At 45.0% G+C, this 14,915-nt stretch overlaps 1 protein-coding gene across 3 annotated transcripts; it reads left to right on the plus strand.

The window, feature by feature from the left end:
* The first annotated feature begins 1,944 nt into the window (after positions 1 to 1,944).
* SEC11C (SEC11 homolog C, signal peptidase complex subunit) lies at positions 1,945 to 8,369 on the plus strand. Of its 3 annotated transcripts, none has more exons than XM_086479232.1 (6): positions 1,945 to 2,088; positions 3,439 to 3,548; positions 4,793 to 4,942; positions 6,993 to 7,112; positions 7,678 to 7,735; positions 8,161 to 8,369. In XM_086479232.1, the coding sequence occupies exons 1-6, from the start codon at positions 2,047 to 2,049 to the stop codon at positions 8,212 to 8,214; spliced, it is 534 nt and encodes a 177-aa protein (XP_086335358.1). In that variant the 5' UTR covers positions 1,945 to 2,046; the 3' UTR covers positions 8,215 to 8,369. The 3 variants fall into 3 exon arrangements, with proteins under 3 accessions (XP_086335358.1, XP_086335359.1, XP_086335360.1); XM_086479233.1 differs by lacking the exon at positions 1,945 to 2,088 and adding an exon at positions 2,273 to 2,430; XM_086479234.1 differs by lacking the exon at positions 1,945 to 2,088 and adding an exon at positions 2,273 to 2,407.
* The last annotated feature ends 6,546 nt before the right edge of the window (positions 8,370 to 14,915 follow it).

Raw genomic sequence — 14,915 nt, forward strand, 5'->3', positions numbered from 1 at the left:
AGTTCCCTGTCCTTCTTGAATGGAGGGGCCCAGAACTGGACACACTATTCCTGATGCGGTCTCACCAGGACAGAGTAGAGGGAGAGGAGAACCTCTCAGCCTACTGACCACAGCCCTTCTCATACACCCCAGGGTGCCATTGGCCTTCTTGGCCGTGAGGGCACATTGCCAGCTCATGGTCATCCCGCTGTCCACCAGGACGCTCAGGTGCCTTTTGCCTACACTGCTCTCTAACAACTCTGTCGCCAACCTGTACAGGTACATGGGCTTGTTCTCTCCTAGATGCAAGACTCTACACTTGCCCTTGTTCTAGTTCATTAAATTCCTCCCTGCCCAGCTCTCCAGCCTGTCCAGGTCTTGCTGAATGGCAGCACAGCCTTCTGGTGTGTCAGACACTCCTCCCAGTTTTGTGTCATCAGCAAACCTGCTGACAGTGCACTCTGTTCCTTTGTCCAGGTCATTGATGAATATACTGAATAAACTGGTCCCAGCACCGATCCCTGAGGGACTCCACTAGTGTAACGAGTCTGCCTGAGATGCAGCCCCCACCGTGCTGTGCAGCGGTAGCTAGATAACACACCAGTGTTTTGGCTGCTGCTGAGTAGGGCTCACACAGTATCAAGGTTATTTACCCAACACTTCCCCAGTAGGCTGGGGGTGGGTAAAAACTTGGGAGGGGATATAGCCAGGACCGCTGACCCAAACTGAGCAAAGGGATATTCCATACCGCACGATGTCTGCTCAGCAATATAAGCTGAGGAAAACAGGAAGAAGGGGGAGACATTCATTTCATGTTTGTTGTCCGGAGCCACCGCTACACGTACCGGAGCCCTACTTCCCAGAAAGTGGCTGGACATCGCCTGCTGACGGGAAGTAGAGAATAAGATCTTTTGTTTTTGCTTCCGCGCACAGCTTTTGCTTCATTAAACTGTCTTTATCTGACCCACGTGCCTGTTGTTATATTTTATCTCCCCTGTCCAGCTGAGGGGGTGAGAGTGATATGAGTGGCTTTGGTGGGCACCTGGCATCTGGCCAGGGCCAAACCACCACAACTAGATACAGGCCTCCAACTAGTACCCAACAGCCGTACAGATGGACTTTACAGGCCCTACCCCGAGCTGCTGCCAGTGGCTTTCTGACTAGCACAAACTCCTTCCTGTCGCTGGCCAGGCCTGCGGAAAAGACTGAGCTGCCGCCGCACACAACTACAGCTTTTTCCAGGACTAGGCGGTTTTCTCTTTCCAAGGACTGTGTGCCAGCCCCTGCACGAACACGGGGGCTGCTGGACTCAGACGGCCTCGATCCCCCCCCCAGTCACCGAGGCAGGCTGCCGCCTCGGCTCCGAGCGCCTTCCGAGGCAGGTCGCGTCTCAGACACCCGCTCTGACAGCACGGCTAGGGCTGGCCACCGGGACCGGGACCGGAAGCGGGACCGGGACCCGGACGGTGCCACGGCCACGGTCCTGCCTGCGCGATCCTCCGCCCCCCGGCCCCGCCCCGCCCCCCCTGGGGGCTCTTCCGCCCTTGCGCTCCCTCCCGCCCCGCCAATGAGCTGCGCACACGCAGCGACGGCCCCAGAGGGAGCTGGCCGTCTGCCGCCTGATCCAAAAGGTGTGGCTCAGAGAGGCCGATGACGCCGCTCTGTTGCTCCACAGACGGGTTTGTATCGTTCCGCCGTATCGTGGGGTCTCAGCGCCCACAAAGAGCCCCCTCGGGCGGCAAACTGCTCTGGCATCTGCAAGGGCAGGAGGCGAGGGGCCTCGCCACCAGGGCCCTTTGCCGCGCTGCATGCTGGGAGCTGTAGTTCAGGCGTCGTGGCGGCCCGCTGGCTGTGACGGGGCGGAGAGGGAGGGAGACTACAACTCCCGGGGAGCGGAGGGGCTGCCCACGCTGTCGTTCCCCGGGCCGGCGGCAGTAGCGGCTAGCGGTAGGCGCTGGGGTTCGGGCTTCCAGTGTCTTCCACCGCGTCCCCATCTGAGTACCCGTCCGGGAGGGCGCCGGTAGCTTCCCGCCGCCAGCTGGGTGCGGCCCTTCCTGGGGCCCCGCCATGGATCTCTTCGGGGACCTGCGGCGCATGAACAAGCGGCAGGTAGCGGCCGGGGCTTGCCGGTGCCGGCCGGGCGGGGGCCCGGGGCGTGCGGGCCGAGGGCTGGGCCGGGATGCGGAGGCCACTCGGAGGTTCCAGAGCTTCAGAGTCGCCCGCGACGGGGTCCGGAGCCATGCGGCCCGCCGGGCTGTGCCCCCTCGGGAGCGTTCGTGCCTAACCGCGCCCTCGTTCGGTCCTTCCCTGCGCCCCGGAGCACGGGTCTGGTGTTCAGCGGCCGTCCCGGGGGAGCCGCCAGCTCTGGAGTTTAGCGCTGAGAAGCCGTGTTTTGACATTCCTGTCAGTAATCGGCTTCGTTCCGGAGGTACAGCACGTGGAAGCAAACGGGTATTTTTGAACTCTTTTGGTTCAAAACAGGTGTCTTTACTTTATCTTTGCTGCGTGATTGTGCCAGTAACTGGTTGGAAGGGAGGATATAAGGCCAGTGACAAGCCTTCTGATTTCCAGGCTGTGAAAGTTCCCTGTTTTGGGGTTGTTTTTTTTTTAGTATCTGTCGGTCATTAAAAAAAAAAATACTCTAAAGCAGGTGATTTTGAAGCTTGACCAATGCTAAGTGAAGTGGGTCATATACCTGAAAAATCCCAGCCTATATATTTTCAAACTGGAATGATAGTCTGGGAATTTCTGGTTCCATGTTTTACATCAGTGAGCCTCATGATAAATGGAGATGGGCAGGGTCGTTTTTGACCAGATTATCTTCCTTTGTTGCTGCGGGAGAAAAAAAAAAAAGAGAAGGAAGTCGTGCACAAGTGTATTGACTGCTGTAATGGCTGGCAAAGCCGTAGAATTTTGGGGCAGAAAGTTAGTCAAATCAATACAAGATTTTCCACATAAGAAATTTCTGTCTGACAATAGCAGGAAACGATCCTTTGTCATCTCTCTTCTACTCCCACATCTCCTCTTTTTAAACAAAAATAACTGTTCCAAGTACAAAGTCTGCTAGTACTGATCTCATAGTATTTCTTACATATGTTTTGAATGCTTATGAGCTCAGGTAGGAGTCAGGGACGAGTCATCAAAATAGGTTTGATCATTTGCCGTAGAGCTTCTTACATTTTACAAGTCTTTGCTAATGAGTTCACTGACTTCTAGCACTAACAAATGGGAGTATTGCACGGGTGTAATAAGATGAGATTGAGGCACACAGTGGATTAAAACTTTATGCTGCAGCATGGTTGGATTGCCGATAGGGCAGTCTGTTCCGTGAGGCTTCTGTTGGCACACGATTTCAGAAGTCCATGTGCCTGGATTGTGACTTAGTGGTGTGTGGAGGTTGGAATTCTATGTTGTGCTCAACACAGTAACTTCTAAAAACAATTTTCTTGTTTCATACAGCTGTACTACCAAGTCTTAAATTTTGCTATGATAGTGTCTTCTGCCCTTATGATATGGAAAGGGCTGATCGTCATTACTGGAAGTGAAAGCCCTATTGTTGTGGTGCTCAGGTGAGTCAACGTAAAGGCTTTTTGTTGAAGTCCAAAGCTTGTTTTGTCTTTTTTCTCCTCCCCTTCCCCCTTGCATAGATTTGGAGTTTTGAAATCTCACCTACTCAGAGAAGTACTCAAACACTTCCTTTCTTCTAACTCTGTTTTCGGACAGTGTGCAAAGGCTGCTTTCCTAACTGCAGTCTAGTTTTCATTGAAGTTTGTTGAAGCAGTAGATATGTGAAATCTTTGAAAATCTGGGTTTGTTCACTGTAATAATAGATATACTACTCCAGATCACTTACTTCTGTCTGTTGCTCTCTAGGGATAATAATCCCTGGATTAGTGTTAGGATTCCAAAAAATTACTTCTGCTTTAATAGAAATACATGTAAAGCTATGAAGCTTCTGTTGTTTCCTGAAGAGAATAAGTAAATGTGTTGCGCTTCCTGAAGCTATTGAACCCTTTCTGGTCTATTTTTTAGTTTGCTTTTTACCATATGTGTATTTATTTTAAAATTGTGTTACAGTAAAACTCGTTTTATGAGTAAATTGTACTTGTGTGTTGCTTTTCCCCCAGTGATATTTTACTTCTGGTGTATAAAGAGCCAGTCCTGCAGGCCCCCGAGTGCTGATCAAATACATGAAGTTAAACACATGTTCGTGGAAGTTTCAGCCTTACAGAAACTGAATGTGTGTCAGCAAGGATTGTATGCATTAAATATCATCATTTTAGTGGGAATTGTCAGTTCATGTTATTAACTACAGGATCTGGAATCCTACCTTAAAGGTTGTTACCAGAAGTTACTATGCCTGGCTTTGAAAAAAGGCATGGATTTTCTGGTCATTAATAGTAATCACTGATGTAAGCATAACTCTTGCTCATGTTAATTATGCTTGCTCTATGTAGAGAAGTACTTCCTGGCATCCTGGGAAACGCTTTTTGGCTTTTCACTCATGGCTGGCTTTTCTTAGCCAGAACGGCTCGGTTTGTTCCTTCATCACAGCTACAGTACTGTTGCCTTTCTGTTCAGCTTGCTGCTTTCTTTCACCGAGGCAGTAAGGAAGCCTTCTGTAGGCTGGCTTGACTTGGGTCTTACTGAGGTTTGGGTTGTGTTAAAAGTCTGTGTAGCGTTACTGAATGCGTGAAGCTACCAGTTTCGGTTAAAATTTTGAGTTTATCCATAAGAATTACATGTCCTTTGTTTTCATGGTTCTTTCATTTACCGTAATGCTAATAAACTCTCTCTTTCTGTTTGTTTGTAGTGGCAGCATGGAACCAGCTTTTCACAGGGGAGACCTGTTGTTCTTAACAAATTTCCATGATGACCCAATCAGAGCTGGTGAAATAGTTGTTTTTAAAGTTGAAGGCAGAGACATTCCAATAGTTCACAGAGTAATCAAAATACATGAAAAGTAATGCAACTTGGCACTTTCCTTGTTTCTAAATATAGTTTCCTTCACCGTGGCTTTAAATTACATTTTAACTTGGTGGTATTTTATGAAAAAGGAAAGCGAGGATATGCTGTAAGATAAAACCCGTCTCTAGGGTGTGATCCATTTTTGTCCCCAGTTCTGTGTCACTCTTCTTGAGACCCAAGCTCCTGTCCTTCAGCGAAGTTGCTCAGGTTCACAGTAGGTGAACTATGCCGGAGGAGTCCAGTAACATGCGCTGGACGTTATTGTAGCAGCAGCACCTTGTATGGGAGCAGAGTCCGATTCTGTACTGAGTGTTGTAGAATTGGGATTTTGTTTATGAGAAATAGCTACTTCTGAAAGCAAATCTCTGAAAGAAGGTGAAGATTCAGAGTCAGAACTATAGATGATGACAGTCAAGTATATGATCTTTGCTGACTAAAGTTTTACAGAAAAGGGATTTGACTTGGAATAAAAGAAGAGATTCTTACTCTTTTTGTGTCTGTTAGTCACAGTGCCAACAACCATTCGTGCTGAAAAGCAACAACAGGTGGATCACTTGTTTTTACCTTCCTCACATATGCCTGGTACGATAGGCATTTCCCTCTCAAACAAAAGAGAGGTAATTCTGTTTCTAGTTCTGCACAGTAGCAGCTAACCTGGAGGTGGCAAGCACTGATGTATTTACTCCTCAGGAAGTCCTGGCCATGAACTGAAGATGTTGACCTTTTGAGTAGTATCGTTCTTCAGTGCTTTTTTTGAAACAAATATGTATATCCAAGAATTACCGCTTTTTTTTTTTAATACCTAATTTGTCTTCATAAAAACTCCTTGTTTCTTGGTATCATTACTTGCGATCAGCAGCTTCTTGAGCAGAATTATTTTGAAGACTGTAAACTTAATAACTTCATTTAAATGGGAGTGTTGAACCGAAGTCTTGTGTACATCACCTGCACGTATGCCTGACGCTTGAGAGGGAGTGAAACGTGGCAGGTTTTGTAAGAGCAGTGGTTAAGTTATTTCATATTCAAAATGTAGTGTAACATGCTTTATTCACTTGAAACAGTAGGGAAAGATTATGATCTGGCTCTCCCAGATCTGCAGGAGTCTGTCCGTGGGGGGAAGCATGCCACCCACTGAAGCATTCCTTGTGCTTGGATTTCTCCATACAGTCCCCTGAAAACCCCACGTAATGTTTTGTCCGCGTTATGTTATTTAAAAACTGGTTAATGTATTTCTTTTATTTGCCACATTAATAAATATCAAACATAAGTGAGGTTTTGCCTGGGACTGGCTATATTGTTCAGTGGTTAATGAGTGACCTAAAACTGTATTGCCATGTTAGTGACAAAATACTGAATTTGATGCAGATTTGCAGCTGCTTTAGAGGGTCTTCAACATTTATTTCCAATAAAAGGACAAAGCTTTATTTTCACATAAATGTGATTATTAAAACAAATGTACAGAACTTAGAAGAAAATTGCCTAAAGCATTTTATTGTTATACCGCTTTCTTTCTTAAGGGAAGATTTTTAGGGTTTACCTCATCTGAAATTTTGATTTAAATTCAGATAGGTTTATTCTGTAATGTGTGGTGACTTCACAGGATCTTATTTCAGAATTTGTGGGGAAAACAAAACAAAACAAACCACAACAAAAGACCACCTTTGTAGAGTATTATTCAGTATTTCAGAGTTAAGTTTATTCTGTTGAAAATGCAGAGCGCTGGGGTTTCTTTCCCAGATAGGCACATAATGCTCTTGTCGAGGAAGTTCAGTGCCTGCTCTGGATAGACAATATCCCTTTCATGTCCATCTGTAGTTGCTTACATCAAATGACAGTCTAGGAGTGTTTTAAAAAAAACATTTCTTGTTAAAATCTATTGACTCTGTCAGTAAAGTCTGTAGTGTTAACGGTTTAATGGTGTTTGCTAAATAAGCAGTACAGGCAGGACTGGAAGTAAACATTGTTATCTAATCTTGTGCTTTGTAGAGGTTAATTGAGGTTTTTAAATTAAGTGGTATTTAGTTTATCACCTCGTTGCCTTCTAGAGAAAATGGGAACATCAAATTTCTGACTAAAGGTGATAATAATGAAGTTGATGATAGAGGCTTGTACAAAGAAGGTCAGAACTGGTTAGAGAAGAAGGATGTTGTTGGAAGAGCAAGAGGGTAAGTAATGCAAAATGTCTATGTTTTTTGTCATTAAACAGAAAGAAAATTTAGAACTTAAATCAGTTCTGCTGTTGGTACAAACTAGATCTGGCGTGGTATGTTTTAAATTTCTTAAATACAATGTTAATTAAAAAACAACTTTACTTGGAGAAGTTGCTTTCTGTAATCTTCTCACTCATGTGGAGAGTGGAAATTAATTTTTTTTTTTTAAATGGCACGTTTTTAAAAGTAATTCACCCATAAATACAAAATTAAACAACTTATTCTTGTAATTTATAGAATTTACCAGGAAATAATTTACACATGCCACAGGAATTTAATGCAAGGTTTGAGCCTTTGACTTTGTTACCTTCCCCAGTTGATGAAATATCTAAGATTTTTCTCAAATAATTTGATTATATTTTTATCTAAAGGAAAAAAAAAAGTATTTCCCATTTGGGTGTGCATTAGTGACAGGTGTAAATGACTGTTTTACACTAAGACATTCAAACTGAGTAACGTTCGGAATATTTCCATGCAATATTTGAGGGTTAATTTCATTCATCTGTTTTGTCAATTGTAGATTTTTGCCTTATGTCGGTATGGTAACTATAATAATGAATGACTATCCCAAATTTAAGGTATGTATACAGACATTTTGAATACTTAAATTCAAAACTATAAAATAGCAAGTAGAGATAGTAAGAATCTTGCATGTAAGAATACATGTTAATAAATTTGTTTCTGTAGTTTGGTACCCGATGTAAAATGAGCTGTGTGTTCCTGCTCATTTTAGCTTGTCTGTTATCCAGTAGAACTTGCTGTTTGTCATAATCTGAGAATTAATTTGTAGGAATTTTGTAAGTTAAGTGTATACAGTTGTGATGCCTACTTATGATGTATATGATCCCATTAAAATATTCCTGTAATTCTGTAGGACACAGCTCTCCATGTATTCATCTAGAAAGTACAGTGTTGGAGAGGACACACTTCGAACGGTCTGTAATTTCAGAGCTTCTGTGAAGAGAAATTATAATCAGTCTTTATTCTCTGTTTTCTTTTGCAGTATGCTCTTCTGGCAGTGATGGGAGCGTATGTACTGCTGAAACGTGAATCCTAAAAAAAAAAAAAGTCACTTTTCCAAGAACAAAGTACAAAGTTAAATGTACAGGAGAAAAAACCTAATATGTCTCAGACGTTTTCATTTCTGTATGCAGTTACAAAACTGTGCAAGGTTTTGTCTTGTCTAAATAAACTGTACAACTAGTGGGTAAAGCGGTTGGCTGTTGGTTAATTAAGTAACGGCCTATTTCCTGCCTTAAGGAGGTGCTCCTTTCAGTTAGCCTTTTGCTTGTTTGGAAGGCGCTGACTGTCATGTACGAAAGCAGTTTACGGCACCCCTTGACACGTGATGGTTTTTTCTTCACTGGTGCTTCGTCTGAACCCACCTTCTCCCTCCTGTTTGTTATTTTCTTTTTGCTTGATTATTTTTAATCTCTATCAACACCCTCTCTTTTCACAACCATACAAACTGGTTTTATCAGTACTCATAAGGATAGAGTGTACGGGTTGGAACAGGTAGTGAGTTGTTGCAGTTTGGTCAGACCTGTGCCTACAAAAAGCTGTCTGGGTACGACTGACAAAAGTACACAAGAAAGGGTCTTGCATTCTGGTCAAGAACCGAGAAAGGGAAGCTTGGAGCTTTTTCCCCGAACTTGAAACTTGCTCCTTTGTGGTGTGGCGACAAAAAACCCGATGGCCTGATTTGGAGAGGCCTGATCTTTAGGGACTGTGTATGTTTCTGGAATTCGGGCTGTTAACCATTCTGCCTCTATGTTCCTAGCTGTAAAACAAACCTACCAAAATGATTTTGTCGGGCTTTATTAACATTTGTAAATTACCGAATAATAGCACAGGACTGTCCTTAAGTAGTATCACCAATAAGGGTAAGACCACTCATATTCCCGTTTTGAGAATGTCCTGTTCTCTCCTACCATGAGATACCTGAATGGTGTTAAACAGAAAATTGATTTTTTTCATTTTAAAACTTACCTGAAAACTGTCTTATATGAAATTCTGTATTTTTCTCTTCTTGGCTTCAACGGTCTGTGTTGTACCTTCAACAAAGCAGGACTTGTTTTCCTTGCTTGCTTTGTTTTTTTAGCTTTGATAAAGAACAGCATGATGCTTTTTTCCTATGGAGTTTTGTTTCTTCTGTAATCCCTTACCTCTACAAAAATACACTCTTATACAATAATGGCACCTCTTCTGTTGTAGCAGCTAGTGCTGAAAGGCAGACAACTGCTGAATTTTTCCGAGTAATAGTTCTTTTGTGTCCTACTAAGCAGTTTTCATGACAAACTGTATTATAAAAATGACTTATTTTGTGTCAAATTGTGTAGAAATAAAATTGAGTATAATAAATGGCATGTCAGAATAATTTAGGTATCCTTAATGCAGTCTTCCCTGAAGTGTACTGTCACAGTTAAGAAAAAATAATTTAGTTTTTGGAGACAGTGTATGTGTAATAAGATTTTTGTTATTATTATTTTTTTTAATTTTCCCCAGTATTGCTGAAATCAGAATTTATTCCTATCCACCTACCCCAATGCAATCACAGTCAGCTGTAACCGGGGGGGGGGGGGGTTTGGACTCAAGCCAAATGACAAACTGGACACATTACAGCAATTTAGTCTTGGGTTGGGGAAACATGGATTAGTAAAAAGACACAAGGATAACATCTAAATATGTGGGTTCATGGTCAGAAAAATATTGTATTTCTTGGGAATGATACCCTGTGTCTTGGTAATTGACATGAGCAGTGGAGTGAGACCCCGTTGTCAGCATTGCCATGTCTGCTCTTCTAGTGAAATGCTGGAGGACGGCGGGGGCCCAGTTTATCTTCCTGGTTTTAGCCGGACACCCGGAGATCTGCTAATTGCACCCACCAAATCAACTTTGGTCAGCCACATGCAGTAACTTGTTCAACCATATGGGTAATCTGCTTTCTCTTCCATGATAAACAATAGCTTTTTTCAGCTAGTAGGGTGAAGACACTGTAGTGATAGATCTTACTTAAATACGGAAAGTTCCTGCCTGCGTGGGAAGAGTATAAAGAAGATGGAGCTGGACTCTTCTCAGTGCTGCCCAGGGATGAGGCAAGAGACAATTCCATCTGAACGTTAAAAAAATATTTTCCTGTGCAGGTGGTTGAACACTAAAACAGGCTAAAAACATGGTGAAACCACTAAAACATGGTACAGCTATTCTTGCGTAGGATAAAATACTTTTTTTTTTCCAGATTTAATAATCTCGTTTCTGAAAAGAATTCTTGTATTATTTCTGTGGATCACTAGCAAGCTTACCTTTTCTATGAAGAAATACATTAGTTTGCAAACTGGTGGCTACATTTTTCAGGCCTGTTTGGCTAGCTGCCTATGACTGCTTAGAGGTCACTGACTACCAACTGGGTTGGGTGGCTCTTGATTCTGTTCTTGACTTTCTTTTCCCTAATTGTCCGAGCCACTTTAAGCCAACGATTTCCATTTCTGATGATCTAGTTAGATAGTGCTGCCTGTTAATTTCTGCAGAGTAGAAGTCAAGGAGGGAAGGAGTGGCAAAAGTTTTGCCCAGCGTCTAAATTTCTGGTATAAACCCCTTCTGCTAGATAATGGTACAGAAGCTTCTGGTTCTTAGGCTGATAAGCAATGATAAATGAGCTTTGGTGGTGAAATATGTATCGGGAGAATGTTTTCTTTCTGCTGTGAGTGCATTGCCTGTACAATGCTTGAATGATTTAATGTCTGCTAAATATTAGTGTCTGCAGGGGAGAGAATGCAGTTTGCTCTTTGATATATTTCATAACTGAATGTTACCATGTCCTGGCTAGTCTTGCTGAGAAAAGGTTTGAAGTTGACATTACATGTTGCATCTGAAACTTCGTATCAGCTCCGGCTGCTGAGATCAGACCATCCTCCTGCTGCAGACAACATGGTCACGTATCTCCGTGTAAGCCCTCACGTTTGGTGGAGCCAATGCAGCTTGTGAACCCCAGAAGGAGTTGGTAGTTCTGGGTTTGTGACCTGAGCAGGCTCAGCAAAGCACAGGGTGGGCAGGGGGGAACAGGAGCATGACAGAGGCAGAGGAGGAGGAGCGGGTTTAGCCTTTGGGAAGAGCGGACTGTTAGACTTTCCCCACTACAACATGTAACTTTGTGTTTAAACTTTTAAAATGGTGTGAAGGCCATCGAGTGTGTCCAGAGAGGGGCAACCGAGCTGGCGAAGGGCTGGAGGGCATGTCTTGTGAGGAGCGGCTGAGCGCTCTGGGCCGTCTCCTCTGGAGAGGAGGAGGCTGAGGGGCGACCTCGTTGGTCTCTGCAGCTTCCTGAGGAGGGGACGTGGAGAGGGAGGCGCTGAGCTCTTCTCCCGGGATCCAGGGACAGGACTCCTGGGAAGGGCTCAGAGCTGCGCCAGGGCAGGTTCAGGCCCTTAACAACGTGCTGTGACTTTGTCAGCCCTGGGGGGGTCAGGCAGTTGGGCTGGGTGATCGCTGTGGGACCTTCCAGCTGACCTATGCTATTTTGCCCCATTTATCTGTTTATCATCTCTAAAATAATTTGCAGCAAGGGCACAAGACAGCCCCAGATTAAACTTACATATATTGCTGCTCCTTGTGCTTCAAGCAGCATTTCACATACACTCTTCAGAGGTAAGGGACAACCTGTGCTTGTGCATATGTTTTGGCAAGTTATAGGTGGAGCTGACTAATAAAAAGAAGTGGGTTAAGATCCTACATATATGCTACATTGAGGTGCTTTCCCTTTTCTACAAATACAAATAGAACTTTTTTCTTCAATTGCCTGAGCTGCTTCTAGGCTGCAGCTTCCCTTTGAAGTCAGAACAGATCAAGATATAGTTGGCAGATCTACTGACTTACTACTGGAGGCAGAGTGCCCCATTGATCCTTGAAGCTCTGGTAACGTGTTCACCTCAGCTCACACGCTACTTAGACATCAGTACCCCCTGGGAAGGATGGCTAGCTTGGCTATTGGTGTGCAATACTTTGGATTGCGTCATGGAGAAAAGAAAAGAGCATTTTAAAGCAAATGCCTCCATCCTAGCAAGGTCTCTGGACAATTTTGTTTTCAGGAAGATCAAGATGCTACAGGCACAAGCAGTGCGTTTTTTAACTGAGCAATTAGGATCAGGAGAAGATCAGACCAGTTTAAGCAGGTTTTTTTTGGTTAGGTGCCTTTTCACACCTCAGCTAAAAACTGCCCCTGTGCGCCCAGAGCTGTGCAGGCTGCAGCACACACAGAAAGGGCTGTGGGCACCGCGGGGTCCCCTGGGCTGGGCCGTGAATGAGAGCTGGTTCCCAGCGCGGACAAGACCTGGTCCCTGTGGCCATGAACAGTGTCATGTGCGCAGGAAAGGGCTGCGCTGGAGGCTGGCTTTGTTCGGTCTCCTCCACTTCTCTCAACACTTCAGTGTTTGGTGTTGGGGTCACAAAGGCTGAAGGGGTGTGGGGCAGCCCCAGCACTGCTTGCTGGGTGCCCACCTGCTCCTCACAGCCCTTCTGGCAGTGCAGCACTGGAGCATCCGAGCCCTGGCTGCCAGACTTGCAGGCTGAACTGCTTCCTGCTTTGGTAGAGATAAAATGAGTACATGGAGTAACTGGAGAGAGAACTCCAGTTTAAGCCTTGTTTAGCAAGTCCTTCCTCACTATGTTTAATCAAGATAGTGAGAAACAGTGATGAAAAGGACATTTTCGTCTGTATGTGTGGAGTTCATCAGTGTTTCTTTGAACACCTTAGGGGCCGAAAGCAAACAAAACATAAGCCACTTGCATGACAAAAATTGAATGTGTTTCTCTGATGCACAGCTTGGCTTAAGTATATTCCATCTCTTCTATCATCATTTATGCTCCAGCACACTGCTTTTGTATATAGAACCAACTCCACTTCTCTGTCATTTCTGTAGTGTGAATACGCTACCAGCAGAAACTGTATAGATACATATGCTGCATATAGTCTGTATCTATATGTAGGTATATGGAAATCTGTCATGGGCGTGACTGTCACCTGAATTTTGAAGCTGTTTCAAATATGAACCTCTCTGAGTATTACAAATCAAGCAGCTGTGGACAAAGCTTTGTTTCTTTCTCAATCACATTAGGACATCAGTGTCCAGTGCTGATGACCACATTTGCCAGAAGTAAAATGAAAGGCATATGTGAAAAATCTGACTGCAAGAAGGCATCGGGAGTGGGGTGCTAGTGCACTGGCCCTCTGTGAGCCCTGTGGGGCACAGAGCCTGCCTTTCCGTTGTGTCCTGGGGTGCAAGCGAGGAGGAGGAGAGGAGGCCACCTGGGGTGGTGGTCGTGCTCTGGAAAGGACACATGCTGTGGCTCTGCCCCAGTGATGCCTGAAGCATGCAAAGGGGCTCAACTTCCAGGTCAGCTCAGTGCCCCAGCAGTCGCAGTGCAGCCAGGGCTGTGTTGGGTGCCTGACCATGGACCAGGGGCTCAGGGCCGGCCATGGCGACTCCCCACTCTCAAGGGATGGTGGCCTTTCTGCCAGCTGCTGGATGTGGTGCTGTTTTCCTGCTTCACTTCTTGTGACAGGAGTCTGGGGCCACCTGATAGCCTCATGGTTTGCTACTGCCTGTCCTTGCTGTCACCTGCACTTGTCCTGCTGTTTGTCTGTTCGCTCTCTGGACTTAGGTCATGCAGGTTCCTCAGCTCCATTTTCACCAACACATATGGTGTTTATAAATCCACCATCAGCAGCTATTTGTGGAAGAAAGTTGACACTTGGGAAATAAAACTTGAAGTTTTAAATTTCCTCGGTGCTTAATTTCCACAAATTTAGTTGCAAACTAACAAAGTGTCAGATGAGTCTCCTGATGGTTGCTGCACTATCCCAGTGCAAGCTCGTGTGGAAATCCTACTGAAACAGCTCAGACTGTCCAGGGAAAATGAGCCCTGCCCCCTTACCCTGAACCCTGTGCTTTACCTGCTTCCCAAGCCCTTCTCTACATGGAGGGCTTCTGGTATCAGAGCTCTTCGTGCCACTGCCTCATGTTTCCAGATAAATACATGGCACATTTTGAAGCCAATGCAGAGTCTAGAATTGCCCTCCCAGGTGACAGGAGGCACAGTGCAGGGCACTGGTCTGACCAGTGCAAAATAAGCCTATTTCGTGACAGCAACTGTTCTGATCCATGTGCATGTCCAGGCCTGAGTGTCCTAACCCTCAGCAGGACCCAGAAGTCCGTATTTCATAGTAGGGATGTAAGTGTAAAAAAATAATCATGAAATGTAACTAGAATAACTGCATCTGATCTGGCCACTTGGGATGTGGCTGTTATACCTTATGTCTCCAAATGCTGAAATGTAAAAGATGCAGATACCGCTCTCCACAGTGGTCATTTGCCAGATTTATTCTGGCTGTCTCTGGAAGAGTGATCAATGCAGGCAAGCAGTTCTGCGTTGCGCAGTAGGAGCTGTGGCCACCAGACCTGGAGGGCCACCCCAGGTGAGGAGCAGCCCCTGCCACACTGCTCAAAAGCCCGACAGAGCCCACTTCCAGTGAGTGCTCAGAACTGGAGGAAAAAAAGGGGAGAAAATGTAAGTGTTGCACATAGCTGTGTCAACCCTCCTCCAGTCATCCTGGCAGCCCTTAAGAGTTCACACCCTTGGCCCAAGCCTGGGGCATGTTGTCTGAAGGGTTGAGTGAGCCCAAGGCATGCTCTGTGCACCAGGGCACTGAAGATATGAACACGAGCCAGCAAGGTGCACCTGCAGCCCAAAAAGCCAACCGTG

This window comes from Leptosomus discolor, chromosome Z, assembly GCF_034619465.1.
Source record: "Leptosomus discolor isolate bLepDis1 chromosome Z, bLepDis1.hap2, whole genome shotgun sequence".
In the NCBI taxonomy this organism is placed as follows: Eukaryota; Metazoa; Chordata; class Aves; order Leptosomiformes; family Leptosomidae; genus Leptosomus; species Leptosomus discolor.

Coding starts and splice junctions, on each gene's coding strand:
- SEC11C (XM_086479232.1), top strand. CDS start 2,047: ATGGATCTCTTCGGGGACCTGCGGCGCATGAACAAGCGGCAG. Junction 2,089..3,438: donor GGCGCATGAACAAGCGGCAG/GTAGCGGCCGGG, acceptor TGTTTCATACAG/CTGTACTACCAAGTCTTAAA. Junction 7,736..8,160: donor ATGACTATCCCAAATTTAAG/GTATGTATACAG, acceptor TTTCTTTTGCAG/TATGCTCTTCTGGCAGTGAT.